Genomic DNA, 21,433 nt, shown 5'->3' with positions numbered 1-21,433 from the left:
ACAAATTCACATTTTTGATATAAGCATCAGAATAGATTTGACTGTACTAGAGACTGTGCTAGTTGCTGGAAAAGAGGGGAAAATGGACAATCCAGCCCCACGGATCCCCCCTTCAAAACAAAATCCATCCCTTGGGTCCTTGGTTTTTCAAAAGAGAAAGACAACCTTTCAACCAAGTATGTGTCTTATAGGCTGGTATCACCTTAAATGTATAGTTGTTAGGGGAGGTGTGTGTGTGTGTGTGTGTGTGTGTGTGTGTGTGTGTGTGTGTGTGTGTGCATAAGAACATAAGATTGTCCCACAAATAAGTGCAGAAGTTACTCTCGTTGTCCCCACTTGTAAGGTGGAATCAGCCCCCAAGCTAACGATGATGGGGTAGAGTATGTGGCTGAATGCTCAGAACTCTCAGGGCGTTCCAGAGTCAGACTCACGGCACATACCTGATTCTCAAGCAACCCAGGAAGGAGGCTTAGACAAAGCCAGCAGGCGAGTGAATCAGATGCTGGGAAGGGGGCTTTCCACGGTCCGTGGGGGCAGCGGAACAGAATGGGAGACTTGCGAATGGCCGGCTCCCATTTTCAAGTAGCCCTGAGAAGGCCGCGCCAACGTTCAAAAGCAGGATGGCAGATGCTGAAGGGAACACTTAAGGAGCCAGGGACGTCTCCCTCTTTCCCAAGCAAAGAAGCTCCCTGGTGGAAATGATCTTGAAATAGAGTCTGACTGAGTAAGTGACCCGTCTGTCGCTGAGGGGATTATTGCTTGCTAATGCACAATCTCTAGATACTGCTGGGTTGGAAGGCTCTAGAGAAGGGGCAACACAGCTTCCTGCTCCTAATATCAGCCCCTGCAGACAGCCTGGTAAATGAAGAGTCTCTTTGTTTCTTTAAGCATCTCTCTGTCTCTGTCTCTTGGCAATCTGGGGGGAAGATTTAGGCTGCTTCTTTCCCTGAGCCATCCCTTCTAATCAGAGCTCCCAATCTGCTGCCCAAAGTAGAGTGACTGAAGTGCTGGCCCCCGTTCAATTCTCCTCTTTCTCCTTTTCCCATCCTTAGCCTAGCAGAGGCCATTCTCAAGCAGCAGCAGCAAAGTCACAAACAAGGCGAGATGTGAAGGCGGCCAGGCTGCCTGCAGCATCTTGATTCAGGGCTGAAGGAGGGAATGATTCCCCCAGTCCCAATCAGATAAGGGATATTATCTCCATAATAAAAGGCAATTGAGAATCCAAATGAAAAAATCTAATGCTTTTCATGCTGATTTATTTTAGATTGGAAAAAGTTAAAGCAGATGTAAACACGAAGGGATGAGGCATGACGGGGGAGTCACTACAGAGAGATCAATTTTAGCTTTGTGTCATCCAAGGCGCAAGTTTGCATTAGGCAGGAGAGTGTACGGTCGAGCCCCAAGCAGAACCAGCCTTAATTATTCTTGCAGGAGAAAGCACCCAAGATTGGGCACACACACAAAATACCAACAGAGATCAATCACTTCATTGAGATTTGCCATGGCAACATGTCTGCTGGCTCCCCAAAAGGGCTGAGATAATGGCTGCGATATCCAATATGAGATGGGTAGCATGACTCTATTCACAGGACCCTTCATAAAATTGCCAGCCTTCTGTCGAGAAGGAATAACTACAATTTCAGAAGTCAAATTTGGAATTGGAAACACTGAGACGTTTTGTGTTTCTTCTAGAAAGAGATGTGGGGGCTTTTGGTCTCCCTCAGTAAAATGGAAACTCCTTGAGATCAGGGACCATTCAATTCCAGTCTTCCTATCAATCAAAAACCATCAAGAAGCCCTGATTTATCTTGGCTATGTGTCTGGCCCTGAGCTAAGTGCCAAAGAAAGGCAAAAGACAGTCCCTGCCCTCAAGAAGCACACATTTCAATGGGCTGATTTGGAGGCTCCTGTTCGATAGATGCTTAATGAATATTCCATTTTTTTAAATTGATTGCTTTTATAGAAAAAATTTCATTCTTGGAATATTGGGAATAGTAAGTGGATTAAGAGGTTGGCTTTACTTAGAACCCTAACTGGCATGAGGTTGACCGGATTTTGTCCTGGAGAGCTGAGTTCTTTATGGTGATGATGCCTTTCCTTGAGCCCTCATGGTTGCTGGGGTGACCTCCTCCCATGGTTCCCACGGTCACCCACTCCAACTTTATTATGCCCAGAGCATAACTGTGTTTTGTTTCATTGCTACCCCGCTCCTAAACTCCAGCATAACTGCCACAATGGAATTTGCCCATCCAACTGAGTCTGTTTAAGTCATGGATGGTTCAAGCCTTGATGTTCCCTTTTTCTTAGGCATTTATGACTGGGACCTTGGGCAAATTGCTTAACCATTTTCTGTCTCAGTTTCCTCAACTGTGAAATGGGGATAATAATAGCACCTACCTCCCAGGGTTGTTGGGAGGATTAAATTAGATATTTGCAAAGCACTTTTAATGAACTTAAAATAGCACACAGTGGAAGCTTAATAATTGCTTATTGAAAATATGGATCATGATGAAGCGACTATTTCTCTTTGTGTGCTTGGAAGGAAGCCAACGTGGCTCCCAGGTCAGTCCTCCTTGGAGGGTTGTACAGTCTAATGCCTGCTTTATATTCTCCTGGCAGTTTACAAAGCTCCCTCTAGAGATAAAAGCAGTGCCTTGAACGCAGTAAATCCTGGCCTGAGAAGGAGAAACAGGCACACACACCTAAGTTTTCCTTGATTGTTTTGAAGTCCAAGGCTGGAAAATGAAAAACAAAACCAGCCTCAAAGAAGCTCCACATAGCCACTGGTTCATTATTTTGTGGACTGGAGCATGCTGGAGGCTGCACCCCGAGGCAGCTCTGAGGAGCAGACTTACAAACGTGGGAACACCCTGCAGATAGGAGGCACATGCTTTCTTGTTCAATCACTCCCCCCAACGTCATGGTGCAGCTAGAACAGAGTGAGTACCAGAGAGCATAGAGTGAGCTCAGGAAAGGGGAGCTTTGCCTCGGACACAAGGCATCTTCTGCTGCCTACTGTATACCTCTAGTGGGATGGATGGGCAGCACCTCCCAAGCAAGGCATCTGGACCAAACCATTCAGTATGGCTCCAAACTGCTTGCTCCTGACTTTGGGCTATTTCTTCAGAAGGAACTACTCTCCTCCTAGAGGCTGAAACAGAAGTCCTCTTTGATCTTCCTTCCACTCACCATTCACATTCCTATTTGAATTTGATTCAGTACAACAAAAAAATGATCACATGCCACCTATGTGCAAGACAAAAGAGCCAAACCATCTTCTGCCCTCAAGAAGCCTATATTCTACTGGAGGAAAGAATATGCACAGAAAGAAATCATAGAATATGCCAAACAGCGACAAGAAGGAAAGACCTGATGAAGGAGGTGAGCATTGTTATTAAGAAAGCTACAAATTCAAATACAGAAAGGTAGTGGTGAGAAGGGAGGGTGTCCTGGACATAGCTAAAGGTATGGAGGTGGGATGGTTAAGGAAGAGCTAATGGACCAGTTTAGCTGGAATAAGGAGTGTATGAATAGGAATAATATGAGAGAATTCTGAGAAGGCAGATAGGAACTGGACTTTTAAATGCTAGCTTGAAAATTTTATCTTTTCTTCCATAACCCCAGGATTTGAGAGTTGGAAGGGACCTCAGGGACCCTCTAGTCCAACCTGTATGTGAAAGGAATGACCCCTCTAACAAACACAAGAAATGGCTATCCAGTTTTTGCTTGAAGACTTTTTAGGAGGGAGGAGGGGATCCAGCAACTCCCAAGGTAGCCCATTATATTTTGGACAGTTCCTTGTTATATGAGAAATGCTTGAAGGAACATAAGGAAAATGTTAGCTGTCCACATATTTAAAAGGCTGTGATGTAGAAGAAAAGCAAAAATAAAAAAATAAAAATTGGGAGTTTTTCCTGACATCAAGTTGAAATTTATCTCTTTGAAACCTGCACCTATTGCTCCTAGTTGTACTCTTGGGACCATACAAAAAAATCTCATGTGACAAGTCTTTGGATGCTTGAGGATAACTATCATGGTCCCCATAAGCTTTTTCTTCTTCAGGCTAACTATGGCCAGTTCCTTCAACCCATTTTCCTATGACATGGACTCAAAAGTCTTTCATCACCTGGTCACCTTCCTCTTGGACACTCTCCATCTTCCCAATATCTTTCTTCAGCTGTGGCACCTATAGAATGTTCAACTGGGTCCATTTCTCCAGACACATTTGATGAGTGCAGATGACAGTGGGTCACCACTCCCTATTCCTGGAAGCTGTGCTCTTACTAAACCCAAGGTGGCCTTCATTTTGTTAACTCTCACATGTCTTGCTGCTGACTAATACTGAACCTGGAGGCCAGGAAAGCCCTGGGAGATTTATATAACCATGATACTGACCCCTGTATCCCATCTTGAACTTATGAAATTGTTTTTTGGACCCAAGTTCGAGACTTTACATTGACTTTCCTCTTATCAGTTTCAGCCAAGATTTTAGAGTAGTTGTGTCAAACTCAAAAAGAAATGGATTCTCGGGGCTGCCTTTTGACTTAGAAAGCCACATATTAACAGAACATATATTGGATTTGTATTTATTTTGTTAAACATTTTTCTATTGCATTTCAATATGGTGCTTGCCCTCCACACCTCAAATTTAACACTCCTACTCTGTCCCATCAAGGTCTTTTTGGTTCCTTACCGAAATCTAGTATATTAGCTCTCTTTCTAGGGTCATCTGCAAATTCGATGAGAACCAGCTATGCCTTTATCCTAGTCACTAATGAGCAAAAGGCCAAGTACAGATCTATGGGAGTACTCCATAGGAAACCTCAGGCCACATTGACATTGGACCATAAGTGACTATTATTTTGAGACCAGCCAGCCAACAAGTTCAGGATCTACCTTGTTGGATTATTTCCTAAGTGTGCCTCTCATTTCTTTCATGACAATGTTATGAGATGCTTTACCAAATGTTTTGATGAAATGAAGGTAATCTACATTCACAGTATTCCCCTCATCACCTACTCCAGTAATCCTGTCAAAAAGGGAAATGAGATTAGTTTGCTATGGTCTATTTTTGATGCAACCAGGCTGGCTGCTGCCCTCTCCAATACTTAGCATAGTGCCTGAGCCAAAGTAGATACTTAATGTTTGTAGAATGGACTGCTCACCAAACATTTTTAATGATCTATTCTAGAATTTCCCCAGGAATAGAAGTCAAGTTCACTGTCCTAATGTTTTCAAATTCTTCTTTTGCAGTTTTTGAAAATCTAGACATTTGACCTTTTCTAATCCTATGACACCTCTTCCGAATTGCCACGGTCTTTCCAATGTACTGACAAGTGGCTCTAAAAAGTCATGCCTGCCAGGTTCTTTCAGGACCTAAGGATGTAGCTTATCTGGGCCAGGATTTCTTGAATTTGTCGAGAGTGACTAAGGGCTCTCTTCCTAATTTTAGTTCTTTCCTTTTATAAATTCTTTCCTGTTTATCCTGTGTATGGTTTGTTTATTGATATTGTTTTGCATGTTGTCTCCCCCATTAAATGATAAACTCCTTGAAAGTAGGGGATCTCGTTTGCCACTTTTTGTATCCTCAGTAGGGTAGCCAGGTGGCACAGTGGATAGAGTGCTGGGACTGGAATAAGAAGAACCTGAGTTCAAATTTGGTCACAGATACTTACTAGTTGTGTGACCCTGGGCAAGTCATTTCACCCTATTGGCCTCAGTTTCCTCATCTGCATAATGAGCTGGAAAAAGACATGGCAAACCTCTCTATTATCTGTGCCGAGAAAACCTCAAAATGGATCACAAAGGATCAAACATGACTGAAAATGACTAAATAAAAAGAACAAAATCTTTATGGGCATTTAGACACCATGGAGAGCATGCCAGGTCTAGAATCAGAAAAACTCATCTTTTTGTGTTCAAATTTGGCCTCAGATACTTACTAGCTATGTGATCCTGAACAACTCACTTAACCCTGTCGGCCTCAGTTTCTTCATCTGTAAAATGAGCTGGAAAAGGAAACCTCTCCACTATCTTTGTCAGGAAAACCCAAAATGAGATCACAAATAGTCAGACACAACTGAAATGACTGTGCAACAAATATTCTGAGCAGCTAGCACAGTCCCTGGCATATAGCAGGTAGCTAATAAATGTTTATTGATTAATTGATTCTTACTTATCTTTGACATCAATTTCTTCTGTTATTTCCAGGCAAGACACTATTCTACTTGGTAGAAGAAATAGAAACAAAAGCCAAGCCAAGCATCCCTTTCTTATCTTTATTCTCCATTATTATGGTCCCCTCTAGCCTAAGAAAAGTGCCCAGTTCTTATTTTGATTTTTTTTCATAATATAGAGAAATACTTTCTGTTATCCTTAGCATGCCCTATCAACCTCAACTCATTCTAAGCTTTAACTCTTATGCCACTATTTTTGTTATTTTATTTATTTTTCCCCAATTATATGTAAAAACAATTTTTATAATTCAAAGATATTTTATTTTCTTAATTTTACATAATAAATTTAAACATATGTTTTCCAAAATTAGAAGTTCAAACAATTGCCTTCCCTTTCTTCCCTCCCCCATTTCAGAGATAAGTAATTTGATCTGGGACATACATGTATTATCATGCAAAACACACTTTCACATTGGTCATTGTTTTTTTTTTGCAATTTTTAAAAAATATTTATTAATATTCATTTTTTAGAAAAGTTATATGGTTACATGATTCATGCTCCTACTTTCCCCTTCACCCCTTGCCCTCCCCCCACCCCTGGCTGATGCGCATTTCCACTGGTTTTAACATGTATCATTGATCAAGACCTATTTCCAAATTGTTGATCATTGCATTGGTGTGGTAGTTTCCAATCAAAATCCCCAATCATGTCTGCCTCAACCCCTGTGTTCAGGCAGCTGCTTTTCTTCTGTGTTTCCACTCCTGCAGTTCTTCCTCTGAATGTGGGTAGCATTCTTTGCCATAAGTCCCACAGAATTGTCCTGGGTCATTGCAGAAGTCCATTATATTCTATTTCACCACAGTTTATTGGTCTCTGTGTACAATGTTCTTCTGTTGGTCATTGTTTTAAGAGCACACTCTTACAATATCAAACTCCCAAAATAAAACCATAAATACACTGATGTGAAAGATAGTATGCTTTGATGCACATCTATCTGACTCAACAATTTTTTCTCTGGAGGTGACTAGCATTACCCATCTAAAGTCTTTCAGAATTGCCTAGATCACTGCATTGCTAAGAGTAGCCAAGTTTTCACAATTGATCATTGTACAATATTGCTGTTACTACCTACAATGTTCTCTTGGTTCTGCTTATTTCACTCTACGTCAGTTCATGTAGATCTTTCTACTTTTTTTTTCTGAAATCATCCTGTTCATTATTTCTTATAGCATAATAGTGTTCCATCACCATCATATACCACAATTTGTTCAACCATTCCTCAATTGATGAACATCCCCTGACTTTCTAATTCTTTGCCACCACGAAGTGAGTTGCTACAAATATTTTTGTACAAGTATGTCCTTTCCCCTTTTTATTACTCCTTGGGATACAGACCAGAAGTGGTATTACTAGATGAAAGGGTATGCATAGTTTTATAGCCCTTTGGGCATAGTTCTAATTGCCCTCCAGAATGGCTGGATCAATTCACAGCTCCACCAGCTATGTATTAGTGTCACAATTTTGCCACATTTATAACTTTTCTTTACTGTCAATTTGACCATTTTGATAGGTATGAGGTGGTATCTCAGCATTTTTAAAATTTTCATTTCTATATTCAAGAATGATTTACAAAATTTTCTCATATGATTATTGAAAGCTTTGATTTCTTCATCTGAAAATTGCTTGTTCACATCCTTTGACCATTTTTCAACTGGGGAATAGCTTGTATTCTTATAAATTTGACTTAATTCTCTATAGGCTTAAGGAATTAGAAGTTTATCAGAGGAATTTGTACTACAAGTCAGCCCCCCCACCCAGTTTGTGGATTCCCTTCTAATCTTGGTAACATTAGTTTTGTTTGTATGAAAGCTTTTAAATTTAATATAATCAAAATTATTCATTTTACATATTACAATGCTCTCTTTCTCTTGTTTGGTCATAAATTCTTCCCTTCTGCATAGATCTACCAGGTAAACTATTCTATGTTCCCCAAATTTACTTTGGTATCATTCTTTATATGTAAATCTTATACCCATTTTGACCTTATCTTGGCAGAAGATGTAAGGTATTTCTCTATCCCTAGTTTCTGCCAAACCGTTTTCCAATTTTAAGGGATTCCTTTTCTGCCCATTTCCCCAAATAGTTTATATAGTATTGGATTAAGTGTTCTTTAAATGTTTAATAGAATTCACTTGTGAATCCATCTGGCTCTAGGAATTTTTTATTAGGGAGTTTGTAAATGGTTTGTTCCATTTCTTTTTCTGAGATGGGATTATTTAAGTATTCTATTTCTTCTTTTGTTAATCTAGGCAGTTTATATTTTTAAAATATTCATCCATTTCACTTAGATTGTCAGATTTATTGGAATATAACTGGGTAAAACTGCTCACAATATGATTTAATTTCATCTTCATTGATGGTGAGTTCATCCTTTCCATTTTTGATTCTGATTATTTGATTTTCTTCTTTCTTTTTTTAAATCAAATTAACCAGTGCTCTGTCTACTTTATTTTATTTTTCATAAAATTAATTCTTAGTCTTATCTGTTAGTTCAATGGCTCTCTTACTTTCAATTTTATTAATTTCTCTTTTACTTTTTAGGGTTTCTAATTTAGTTTTGGGGGATTTTAAATTTGTTCTTTTTCTAGTTTTCTAGTTGTATGCCCAATTCATTGATCTGCTTTTTCTCTATTTTATTGATATAAGGGAGTAGAGATATAAAATTTACCCTGAGTACTGCTTTGGTTGTATTCCATAAATTCTGATATGTTGTCTCCTTGTTGTCATTCTCATTAATTAAATTATTGATTGTGTCTATAATTTGTTTGTTGACTCACCCCCTTTATAGCATTAGATTATTTAGTTTCTAATTAATTTTTATTTGTCTTTACATTGACCCTTATTGATTATGATTTTTATTGTGTTGTGATCTGAAAAGGATGCATTTATTATTTCTGCTTTTCTGCATTTGGTTGTGAAATTTTTTGCCCTGATACATGGCCAATTTTTATATAGGTGCCGTGTACTGCTTTAAAAAAAGGTATATTCTTTTTTATTCCCATTCAGTTTTCTTCAGATATCTATTAGTTCTAACTTTTCTAAAATTTCATTCACTTCCTTTTCTTCTTTTGGTTAATTTTTAAATTTGATTTATGTAGATCTGAAGGGAGGAAGTTGAAGTCCCCCACCAGAATAGTTTAACTTTCTATTTCCTCCTGAAGCTCATTTAATTTCTATTTAAAAAATTTGGAGGCCATACCATTTGGTGCATATATGGTTATTATCGATATTACTTCATTGTTTATAGTACCCTTTAGCAAAATATAATTTCCTTCCTTATCCATCTTAATCAGATCAATTTTTACTTTACTTTTGTCTGTCCTATTTGACTTCAGATAAAGCACAATGAATTCTGCTCCAGCCCCTTTCCTTTACCCTGTGTGAGTCTCTTTGCCTGAAATGTGTTTCTTACAAACAAGATATTATAGGATTCTGGCTTTTTATTCCACTCTGCTATCTGCTTCTGTTTTATGGGTAAGTTCATCTTATTCACATTCACAGTTATTATTACCATCTGTGTATTTACTTCCATCTTATTTCACCATTTTCATCCTGCTCTTTCTCTCTCCTTTCACTCTGTCCCTCCATATAGATGCTTTCCTTTTAATCACCACCCCCTACTTCTCGTTCCCTTCTATTATCCCCACTCTCACCCCACTGCTCTTGTCTTATTCCCTTCCTGATTCTCTATAGTTTAGGATAACACTCTATACCTGAGTGAGTATGATTGTTATTCCCTCTTTGAGCCAATTACAATGAGTTTAAGCATTGCCAGTCATCAACCTCATCCTCTCCTCTACTGTAATAGTATACTATCCCTCTTTAAGTGAGACAATTTGCCCCATTCCACTTCTCTCTTCCTTTTTCTCTTAGTGCAATCTTATTTTTCACCTCTTGATTTTTTGCATATTATATCATCCTAATCAGCTTACTCTCACACCCTTTATCTATGTATACTCCTTCTAACTACTCTAATACTGACAAAAAGTTAAGAATTACAAATATCATCTTTCCACATAGGAATACATAGTTTGACCTCATTAAATCTCTTAAATTTTCTTTCTTATTTACCTTTTTAGGCTTCTCTTTTGTCTTGTGTTTAGAAATCAATTTTTTCTATATAGATCTGGCCTTTTCATCAGGAATGCTTGAAAACATTCTATTTTATTAAATGACTACTTCCCCTCTGAAAGAATATACTCAGTTTTTCTGGGTAGATGATTCTGAGTTGTTAACCTAGATATTTTGCCTTCCTTAATCTCATATTCCAAGCCTTCTGCTCCTTTAATGTTGTTAAAGCTGCTAAGTCTTGGGTAATCCTGTCTGCAGCTTCATGGTATTTGAATTGTTTTTTTCTGAGTGTCTACAGTATTTTATTCTTGCCTTTGGGGCTTTTGAATTTAGATATAATATTCCTGGGAGTTGTCATTTGGGGATTTATTTCCAGAGGCAGTCTGTGGATTCTTTCCATTTCTATTTTACTCTCTTGTTCAAGAATATCAGGGCTGTTTTCTTTAATAATTTATTGTATTATGATGTCCAGGATGTTTTTTAATCATGGCTTTCAGATTGTCCAATAATTCTTAAATTGTGTCTCCTGGATCTATTTTCTAGGTCAATTGTTTTTTCAATGAGATATTTTATGTTTTCTTTTTTTTTTCATGGCTTTGCTTTTGCTTTATTGTTTCTTGATGTCCCATAAAATCATTAGCTTCTAATTGCCCCATTCTAATTTAAGGAATTATTTTCTTCTGTGAGCTTTTGAACCTCCTTTTTCATTTAGCCAGTTCTGCTTTTATTTTCTACCTACATTTCTTTCCTTTCTCTCACTCATTTTTCCTCTGCCTCTCAATTGATTTTTGAAATTCTTTTTGAGCTTTTCCAGAGCCTGAGTCCAATCACATTTTTCTTTGAAGTTTTGTGTGTGTTTTCCTTGCTTTCACTCTCCCCTTCTGTGATTATGCCTTGCTCTTTGTTTCCATAAAAATTTTTCTATGGGGAGGTTTTTTATGTTTGCTCATCTTCCCAGATTTTTTCTTGACTTTTAGTTTTATCTTAAATATGGGCTCTGTTCTCAGGGAAGAGAGGGCACTCTCTTACTCTTCAGTCTTTCTTAGCTGCTACTCTTTTTTTGTGTTTCTGGGTTTCTGCAAGTTTTATTTCTTCCAAGGTGGTATAAGGCTTGTGGTCTGAGAGCTCTGAAAGGCACCTCCCACTGCTGACTCAATTACTTCTTGAGACTGCTGATGGCTTGCAGAGCTCTAAGCATTGAGAGCTACTTTGTGCTGGGGCTCAGAGTTTAGCTATAGGCTTGGGTGGGGACTTTTAGTCTCACTCTGGGCTTGGTCAGGTCAGGCACATTGGATTGCCTCGCCCTGGGACTTGTTACTTCCACTTTAAGCTGGAGTAAGGGCTAGCCCTGGACCTTGCTCTGGGCTTAAACAGATCAGGTATGCCACTGCCTTGTGCTGGGACTCAGGACCTTATTGCAGGTTAAGGGTAGAACTTGGAACTCTAAGAGGTATGTGTGGAGTTGCACTGCTGTTGGCTTAGGCAGGGTCTTAGGATCTTGACAATGTTGGCATGGCTCCAGCGTCAGAACCTGGAACAATAGATGTGGGGTGGTGGAGCTTGCTGTTGGATTTTGCATTACTCCTTGGTGTGGCCTCTTGTAGGCTATGTTCCCATCTCACTCCAGGGAACTAGACCTTACCTACCTACATTTCCAGTTGTTTTCTACATGAAAGTTGCTTCATGCTGTCTCTTTGTTGGTTCTTTCACTCCAATATTCCTTTTGAGGCATCATTTTAAAATTGTTTGGAGAGGATTCTCATAGTGGTTTGAGTTTTCCCTGCTTCTACTTTGCCATCTTGGCTCTGTCCTTGGAATTTGTAAAAACAATTTTTAACATTAAAAAAAATTTGAATCTCAAATTCTCTCCCTCCTCCCCACCTCACCCACTGGGAAGGTAAACAATTTGATATAGATTTTATAAATACAATAATGTAAAATTTTTCCATATTAACTTCCATATTAATCCTTTTGTGGAAGGAAACAACCAAAAAAAACTTAAGAAAATGGAAAAAGTTTGCTTTGGCCTTGACTCAGATTCAATCAGTTCTTTCTCTGGAAGCAGACAGCATTTTTTATCGTGAATTCTTTGGGATTTTTTCCAATCATCATTTGCTGAGAATACTGAAGGTCTATGCCACAGTTTTTAAAGGATTGTGTTGAATTCTTGTATTCATCCTGTGCTGCTAGGCCTTGATTTTATCTTCTATACATTTATTTTAAAAGCTTACCTTGTTGGGTGAGTTCCCTGTTTATCCACATGCATCTCTTTAGATGACTCCCATTCTTCTTCCTCTTTGGAATGACTTCCCTTTGTGTTTTCAGAATTTCATTTTTGGGCATTTCTCATCTATCTTGGACTGATAGGTAGCATTCTGCAGGCTTAAATGCCACCAGGGATATTAGCCTGAGATAGATGGGAGATGCTCAAGACTGAAATTCTGAAGACACAACTACATGAGATTCTATGGTTGCCCTGAAGTCTTTGAGATCTGCTTTCTCCAAATCTTGGGTGCGTGTTAAGCCATTTTCTCTCTCCTATTGAAAATACCGGAAAGGCTTTGAGTCCTGACAGGCTGACAGATTGTCTCTATTCTAAGGAACCTAGAATGAGAAGATCTCACATCAGAGATAGAGAACTGGAAGAGACTTCAAGAGTCATCTATTCTCTGTTCATCATTGCACAGGTGAAAAAATGGAGGCCTAGCGACATTAAGCAATTTATCCAAGGCTATGCTAATAGAGTCAAGACTTGTACTTAGGTACCCACTCCATTTCCAATACTCTTTCCCTGAACCCAAACTGCTTTAAGAAAGACCCATTACTTTTTTTTTGTTTGAAGTTTTAGTTTTTGAGGCATTAAATTTGTAAAAGCAGCTTGTTTTGAACACAGCAAACATTTATTAAGCACTTACTGTTTACAAAGTACTGTGCTAGGTCCTGGTAGAGATTGCAAATTGAAATAAGACAAAGTGTATGATCCCATGGCACTCTCACATTTCAGTAAGGGGATAAGATTTATGTGCAGACTGACCTGTGGCCCCTTATTGAGTAACCAAGCTGAAACTAGAGTCCACTAGAAGTGGTCCAGCAGAGAGAGCCCCAAATTAGGGGACTTGGATTTGAAGGCCTTGCCTTCCATGAGCTTGCGTGACCTTGGACATGCCTTTCTTTCTCTGAGCCTTAGTTTCCTCTTCTTGAAAATAAGGAAGCTGATCTAGATGGCATCTCAAGTTTCTTCTGGAGTCAAACTATGATCCTTTAATTCTTCTTCCTCCTCTTACCCAGCCCCCAAAAATACTCCTTATGAACCAACAAACTCTTAATACAGGCCACTTGACTGATTAGTCTTCCTCCAAAGAAGGAAGTCATTCCTCGAAACCCTGACAAGCAACAGTGATTGAGTAGTCCCAGAGCTTGTCACTGGACTGACTAGACCACACAAAGGACTCTCCGATGATCCAGAGGCTGGGGAATCTCTAGACTATAGCCTTCCTGATTCAGTTTTCTTAGGTAGTATCTGAGGGACTCATTGAGAACCATGGATCTGAGGAAGATAGTAACAGGCGGCGTGATAATGCTGTAGAGACCCACACACTGATCTTTGTTTAGGGGTCACACACTGGGATTCACCAGCGCTGCTCTTCTACTGAGCTCAGTAAGAATCAGATTGTGAGGATCTGGCCTCATTGCATCTTCTACGTTGATTTCTCTCGGGAGGGAGCTCCTGATCTAGGGTACGTGTTATATGTTATATATGTATATATAACATATATATGTATATATGTTATACCTAAAAAATAACAATGAACATGTACCTAGAGATATAAACAGAGCAAATTAAAAAAAAAACCAGCCACTGCCCAAGATAACAACCCACAAAATAGGACATTTAGGATTTCCCACGCAATAGAAATTCCTTTTCTGGAACATCTTTGAGGCATATTTTAGTTTTTTAAAAAATGTATGTGATGGTAACACCCTGTCTCCTGCCAGGCTTCATTTACAAATGAGATGTGAATTCCAACCTCAAGTCCAATGTGCTACATTTAAAATTTATTTCTTCACTGAAAAAAAAATTCATTCATTCCCGCAATTTCCTTTGAAGAACTCTTCTAAAATGAGGAAAGTATGTATTGTTTAAGTTTATATTTTAGCAAAGCTCTAACGGTACATTTGTTGTTCAATCATTTTCAGTTGTGTCTGACTCTTCATGATCTCATTTGGGATTTTCTTGGCAAAGATACTGGACTGATTTGCCATTTCCTCTTACAACTTATTTTACAGATGAGGAACTAAGGAAAGAGGGTTAAGCGTCTCGCTCAGTATCACACAGCTAGTACATGTCTGAAGCCAGATTTGAACTCAGTAGGATGAGTCTTCCTGACTCCAGGCCTGGCCCTCTATTCACTTCACCACCTTGCTTCCCCAATGGAAATTTTAGCTGATGTTTATTGAGGTAGGGTGGCGTAGGGGAAAGAGTCCTAAATTTGAAATCAGAGGATCTGGGTTGAATCTGCTATGGCCACTTACTATCTGTGAGACCTTAGGGAAGCCCCATTTCCTCTCTAGACCTGTTACTTCCTCTATAAAAGATAGAGCTGAGTAGATGGCCTCTGAGGTCCCTTCTAGCACAATTCTCTAGCCCCTCGTTAACCCCTTGGCAAAAACTAGGAAGGTTTTCGCTTTCTCCTATGCCTTTCTGGTCCTGGCAACTTTTCTTCTATTTGATCTATGTATTGTGTATGTACCTGATCACTTCTATGTTGTGCCTCCCATTAGGATATGAGCTCTTGGAGGGCAAGGGCTTTGTGTTTGTCTTGCCTGTATCTGCAGAGTTTAGTGTGGGTCTGGCACATTGTAGACACTTGATAAATACTTGGCTGATTGATTTCTTTTGTTGAATCATTTTTTCCAAGAAGAAAAGCCAATGGAAACATGAAAGGGGTGGCAAAGTCACAGGGTGTCCACTACCCTTTAATGGTGCCTTTTAGAAAAATCAGCTCCGAACCCTGAACAGTCGTCAGGGTGTTTTAAGTCCATTGATCCATCAGTCCTTAAAAAACAAACAAATAACCAGTTGAGGGCAGGATTCTGCAGGTAGGAATGGGAAGTATATGACAAAATGTGTTTTTTTTTCTTCCTACAAGATTTTTCTGATAAGCTTTCACTGTTTTAATGGATCAGAGAACTTTATCTAGTGTTTGCCTTAAGTTCTCCATGCTATCTGATTTTAATTTATGTATTGTAATAAGAGGCAAAAGTGGAAATGAAGTCCATGCAATTCCATGGCTAACACCTCCTTGAAAGAACATGGTATATTCTCCCAAAGTCTCTAGCATGCCTGACCGAAGAGTGTGCTTCTAGTAAATAAACATCAGATTGGTGGACATTTTGTTTATTTTACAGATCCACAGCCAACTGTTCTCATCCCCCAAAGAGCACTCAGCGTGGGAAAGAAACGCACAACTCACATACACAGGTAAAGACAAGAAGTTTAGGTGTGAGGAGCTTGCTTTACTGGCTTTGCTTCCTTGTGTTCCTAATTATTCTTGACAAGTAATGTGTTCAGGTCTGGGTGCCCCAGTTAAAGAATGGTGCTAATCAACTGGAGAAAAGTCAGAACAAGACAACTAGAGTGACAAAAGGACCAGAGAGGGTAGCATGTACAGAGGAGCTGAAGGAGCTGAGGGGGATGAGCCTGGGGTTAAACCAGGAACAATGGAATAAGAAGGGCAGACTTGGGTTTACTATCAGAAAAAAAATTATCTAATCCCAAATGAACTTTTCCCCAGAGTGGATGGGGCTGCCTCTCTTTCACTGAGGGGTCTTCAAATGGAGGCTGGATGGCCATTTACTGGGACAGGGAGACTCTAACCAAAATTCCTGTTCAGGTTGTGATTAGACTTTGTGGCTCCTGGGGTGTCTTACCAAATGAAGTTTGAAGAGCTGTTGCATCCAATGAATGAATGAATGAATGAATGAATGAATGAATGAATGAATGAATGAATGAAAAATCTGTCATGACTTGCTTGTTGTATATAAAGAACTATGTTCAACGCTGGGGGTTCAAGCCAAAAAGCAGGAGAGTCCTTGTTCCCAAGAAGCTTATGTTCTCCTTTGGAGAGGAAGCACAACTACAGGAAATGGAAAGACTTGTTTTATCCCAGTGTTGTAATGGAAAGGCAAGGGGGATAGAAGGGGCTGAAATTGGGTCTACTTGATTCTAGAGGACATAAATAAGTGGGAGGAGTGAAAACTGCAAAGATTTAATTTAAGATCAAGGTCAGGAGAAACTTCCTAAGAATTGGAGCTGCCTAGCAGTGGAATGGATTCCTGTCCAGGTAGAGTTCCAGTTCGGAGAATTTACAGTGCTCTAGTTCCTCTCACCATAGGGAAGGGTTCAACTCAGAATGAGTAATGGGACCAATACAGAGGCTTTTCAGTATCCAGTAGATGCAATTTAAATAGACACACCAACTCTGGGTACATAAATCTCCTTTTTTCAGCAACTGCATTTCAGAGTGACAAGGCTGTAGCAACAGGAGGTGAAACAGTTTAAGTCCATGATTTATATTAAATATGTTTGCATAAATTGTTTGAAAATCAAGTTTTATTTCCTTAATGAGATCAATGGTTGTGTGGAGGCCAAATCATCATGTGTTTACTCAAACAATGCTATTAAGTTAATAGAATTTTTCAGTCCAGGGACTTCAGCAAAAATAAATACAAAAAAGGAACATAAATGTAGGAAAATGGGGCTTAAAGAAGCCCTGTACTCTCATCTTCATTTCCTTTCTGACAAGTCTGACACGACTGAGACCTGCTGTACATTCATGGCTGTTTAATGACTCTTCAATGATCCCAAGGTGTTCAGTGCCATCAGCAGTCATCTTTTTAGCCCCAGTCTTCCCTGAAGGAAGGAGGATGGCTATGAACCAGGGAACAGTGTAATTTCCTAGGAAGCAAAGGAGCAAAAATGACCCAACAGGTTATGGAGGGAGAAAGGGGGCAAGAAGTATTATGGAGGACATATGTAAGGACCCAGACAATTAGAAAAGGAAATGATCTGTTCATGCCAAAAGCCTGAGGGCTAACAGCTGGGCAGATGAGAATTCACTTGGTACCCATGAAATATGTGATTGATGTAGTCAACAGAGGGTTACGGTTGCAGCCAAGAAGACCAGAGTTTAAGTCCTGCCCCAAACTGGATCTTTGTGGCTGGGTTACCCTGAGTAAGTCACTTGAGCCTCAACTTTCTCAGATGAAAAATCAAGGTAATAATAGCACCCACCTCAGAGGGGACAACCATGTAAGATGTCTAGTGAGAGCTTCTTAAACCTTAAAACACCACAGAGTTGTTAGTTTTTTGTTGCTGTTGCTACTATTACCAGGAAGTCAAACGAAAAGAAGGTGTCCAGCACTCTGGATCCAGTCCTTGCCAAGGATTTACATTATGAAAAACATGGATAAGAATTCTTCATAGGGCAAAATGAAGAATTCTTTCAGGTGACAAATTATTTAGCTGATTAAAAGAACACCAGAGAAAATGAGGACAATTGGGGCGACAGTTTAAGGGTCATCCTAACTTCATTTCAGAGGTGGACATTAGAGAGGTTAGGTGACTTTTCAGAGGTCACACAGGGACTAAGTGATAGGGGTAGGAATTATATCCTCTTCCTTTGACTCCAAACCCCATGAGGAGGCAGGATTAGAACTGAATTTGGTCCTGTCTCTACTGTACCATGCTGCTTTTCTATTAAAAAATACTCTATTTCTGTCCTCATTTTCTGGAAGCCAGCCACCACCAGAGAATTGCTTTCCAACTTTTATTCTGGGAGCAACATTCATGGGTAGATACTATGAAAACAGGCCACAAATTACCTGTGTCTGGTTGGTAGTTGGGTGAGTCATCGTAATGGTCTACAATGTCGGGAGAGACTTCAGATAATGACTGAATTTGATTTCCTGGCCTATCTGTACAATCCTCAGAGTTTGGTCAGGGTGAAGAAGCCAATCTTCCTTGGGGCTTGATTTAAGAGAAAATGGATATCGGGAGTTAAAGGATCAGTGCTAAATATTACCAGGTCTGGGCCAGTTAGAGTCAGGGAGTCACACAGGGAAGATCTCCTTGGAAGGTGCTAATGAGTTTGAAATTAGAAACCCCAGGACTGTAAGCCAACCAGCAGGACTGCAACAGCCATAAGCTCTCTCAGGGATTAGGCCCTGATGACGTCTCCCCCGTTTTCTTATAATTTCTAAAATGGGTTCAGAATAATCAGATCATGACCAAACTTTTAGGGGATGGTGGTGAAAGTCTGAGAGTTTGGCAGGGGACCGTGGATTTTTTTAGGGTTAAAGGAGAAGGCTCTGCCCCAGACACCCTCATCAATAGGAAGTCTATTGATCCATCTTTAGCAAGCGAATTTCAAAGTTCAGATCCTCCTCACAGCCTCAACTTTGTCATGTCTTTGTCTGACTTTCCTCTTTGACTCTTGCCCCTATGATGAAAGTGAACTTATGAACTATTTTTGCTCCCTATATAATGCTTGTTTTCTCTCCTGCTTTTATTTTAAGGCAGTGTCATTGATTTTAAAATGTTGATTATTTTATTCTGAACTTAAACCTACCAAAGCCTACCAAAAGTATTTCTATATGCATAAAAGATTTTTTATGAAACCATGAATCTCCATTGCATATCATTAATTTTTAAAAAGTATATAAAACTTGTATACATCACTTTCAAAACCATCCTGGTGCCTCCTTTTGAACTTTCTTCTGTTCTCTTTAGTGAATTTAAAAAAATGTATTTTTTTTAAATGGAAAACTTTTATTTTGACATCATTATTGCAAACTTCTTTTTCATTGTAATTACTTGAATGAAAGAAAGGGGAAAACTATACCTTTGTAACAAAAAAGCATAGTTATGCAAAACAAATCTCTACAGTGACTATGATTCCAAATGTATAATGTCTCTTTCTCCACTTTGCATATATCACCTTTCTCTTAGGAAGTAACATACTTCATCCTGGTCTCATGTAATTGTTTATTTAATTGAGTTTTTAAATCTTTCAAAGTTGTTTTTCCTTATAATTTTATTGTCCTTGTATAAATTATTCTCCTGTTTCTGCTTATTTCACCCTGTATCTGTTTATACTACTCATACTATTTCTGAAAATTGTTTCCAGCATAATAATATTATATTTATATAGCACAGCTGCAACAATTTGCTCACCATTTTCCAATTTAGGAATTCTCTTCTAGATTCTAGTTCTTTCTTTTTCTTTTTCCCTCTTTTAATTGCTCCTTCGGGAATTTTGTCTTACTTGGGTCTATTCTCCCCCTCCCTGTATTATCCTCACTTTTAACATCCTTCTCCCAATTCTGAATCCTTCTCTGATGAGTCTGATATATTTCTAGATGAAACTAGTGATATGTGTTCAATCCTTTGTTCATTTAAGATAAGGGTGAAGTTTTTTTTATATTATCTCTTCCCATTCCTCCCTTCATATACTTTTTACACATCTCAATTATAAGAAATAGTAATTTCCATGCCCTTCTTCCTCCTTTCTATACTAGCTTATTTCTTTTGGTAAGCCTCCATTAACTTTCCTCTCTTAAAGTCCTCAGCACAAAACCAATCCACTCTCAACTCCTCTGTTTTTCTTTTTAAAATTCTCTCAATAACTGTTGAAGACATGATTCTGAAAGGAAATTTGTTCCTTTACAACATAGAATATTAGCATCACATCATCATATAGTTCTTTCTACATAGCTGAAATAACTTTATCTTTCTAGGTTCTTTTGGTCTCATATTAGAATTTCAAAATCCCTACTAAATTGTAGTCTCTTCAGAAGAAATGTATGAAAGTCTGAAATTCCATTAAATATCCATTGTTTTACCATGAAGGATTACCTTCAGTTTTGCTATTCTTGGTTGTAAAATTCTTATCACATTTTGGAATATTTACTCTATGATCTCTTATTAATAAAAGAAGTTACAAAGTCTTGTGTGATCTTGACTGTGGTTCCTTGGTACTCAACTGCTTCTTTCTGGGTGCTTTTTGTATTCGTAGATGTGAAAGATTTGGACTTTGGCTACAAAATGCTTGGGATACTTCCTTTTGGGATTCTTTCAGAAAATTATCAATGTATTCTTTCTATCTTTACTTTACTCTCTGATTCTAATCAACATATGCAGTTTTCATTTCTGATTTATTGAAACATAATGTCTAGTTTTTAAAAAGCATTGTTTTTGAGGAGACCAATGATTTTTTAAACCTGGAAAATAGGTTGAAAGATAATTTAAGAATCATTGTTCTAATATTTCTTGCTGCCTTATAGAGTTATGCAGGGAGTTCATTACTTGAATAAGGCTTACCACCTTGTCTTCTAAGCTATTTTTTTTTATCTTTTCAGTGTTTCCTATAAAGCTTTTGTCTCATTTTTCCTCTTCCTTCATTTATTCTAAATATGTTGTCCTTGAGGACAATCTATTTTTTTCATTTGAATCATTAATTGTAGTTGTAAACTGTTGTTTGCTTTTTTTTTGAGGAACTTCTATAATTAACTGTTAATTCTGGCCAATGTTATTTTTTATTTACTCATCTTTATTGATTTAGTTCTAGAATTGGATGAAGTGATCTTCCTTGATTAGTTTCAACCTAGGTTACTAGGTTCCTGTCTTGGCCTCTGCTTATGGGGGTTAGCCCTCCATTTTCAAAGTCAAGTTTTAGGTCTTTAGGGATCTCTTTGGAATCTTTGGACAGCGTGTTAGAGACCTCAGCATCCCTGGCCCTGGCCTGTGATTTCCTGATCTTGCTAGGATTTTCTGGGAAGAGGAAGGTCTCTGTTCTTGCAGCCTCTGGTCACAGAGTACTACAGGCTACACATGCCTCTTGTCTCCTCTAGTTATTCTGGGAGGCTGGATTTTTTGGCTATGTTGGTGCTGACTTAGCTGGCAGCTTCTTTTTCTATTACCCATGGGCCTCTGACTAACTTTTTGTTTAATTGTGAGTTGGAAAAAATTCACTTACTATAATTTCTCATTATGTTTTTTGACCATTATTCAGTCTGGTGTTATTTCATGTTTTTGCTTAAATATATATATATATATACATATATA

The 21,433-nt window shown here is 38.6% G+C and overlaps 1 protein-coding gene across 1 annotated transcript in view; it reads left to right on the top strand.

Moving 5' to 3' along the window:
- The window catches only part of C2H10orf90 (chromosome 2 C10orf90 homolog), a 293,189-nt gene that overhangs the window by 24,155 nt on the left and 247,601 nt on the right, over positions 1-21,433 (top strand). The window contains exon 2 of the mRNA XM_044659242.1: positions 15,718-15,790. Within this exon, the coding sequence (XP_044515177.1) occupies positions 15,718-15,790 (73 nt within the window). The remainder of the gene's footprint in view (positions 1-15,717; positions 15,791-21,433) is intronic.

This window comes from Gracilinanus agilis, chromosome 2 (genome assembly GCF_016433145.1).
Source record: "Gracilinanus agilis isolate LMUSP501 chromosome 2, AgileGrace, whole genome shotgun sequence".
Taxonomy (NCBI): domain Eukaryota; kingdom Metazoa; phylum Chordata; class Mammalia; order Didelphimorphia; family Didelphidae; genus Gracilinanus; species Gracilinanus agilis.
Note: the sequence above shows the minus strand (reverse complement) of the source record. Positions and strands in the feature narration are given on the sequence as shown.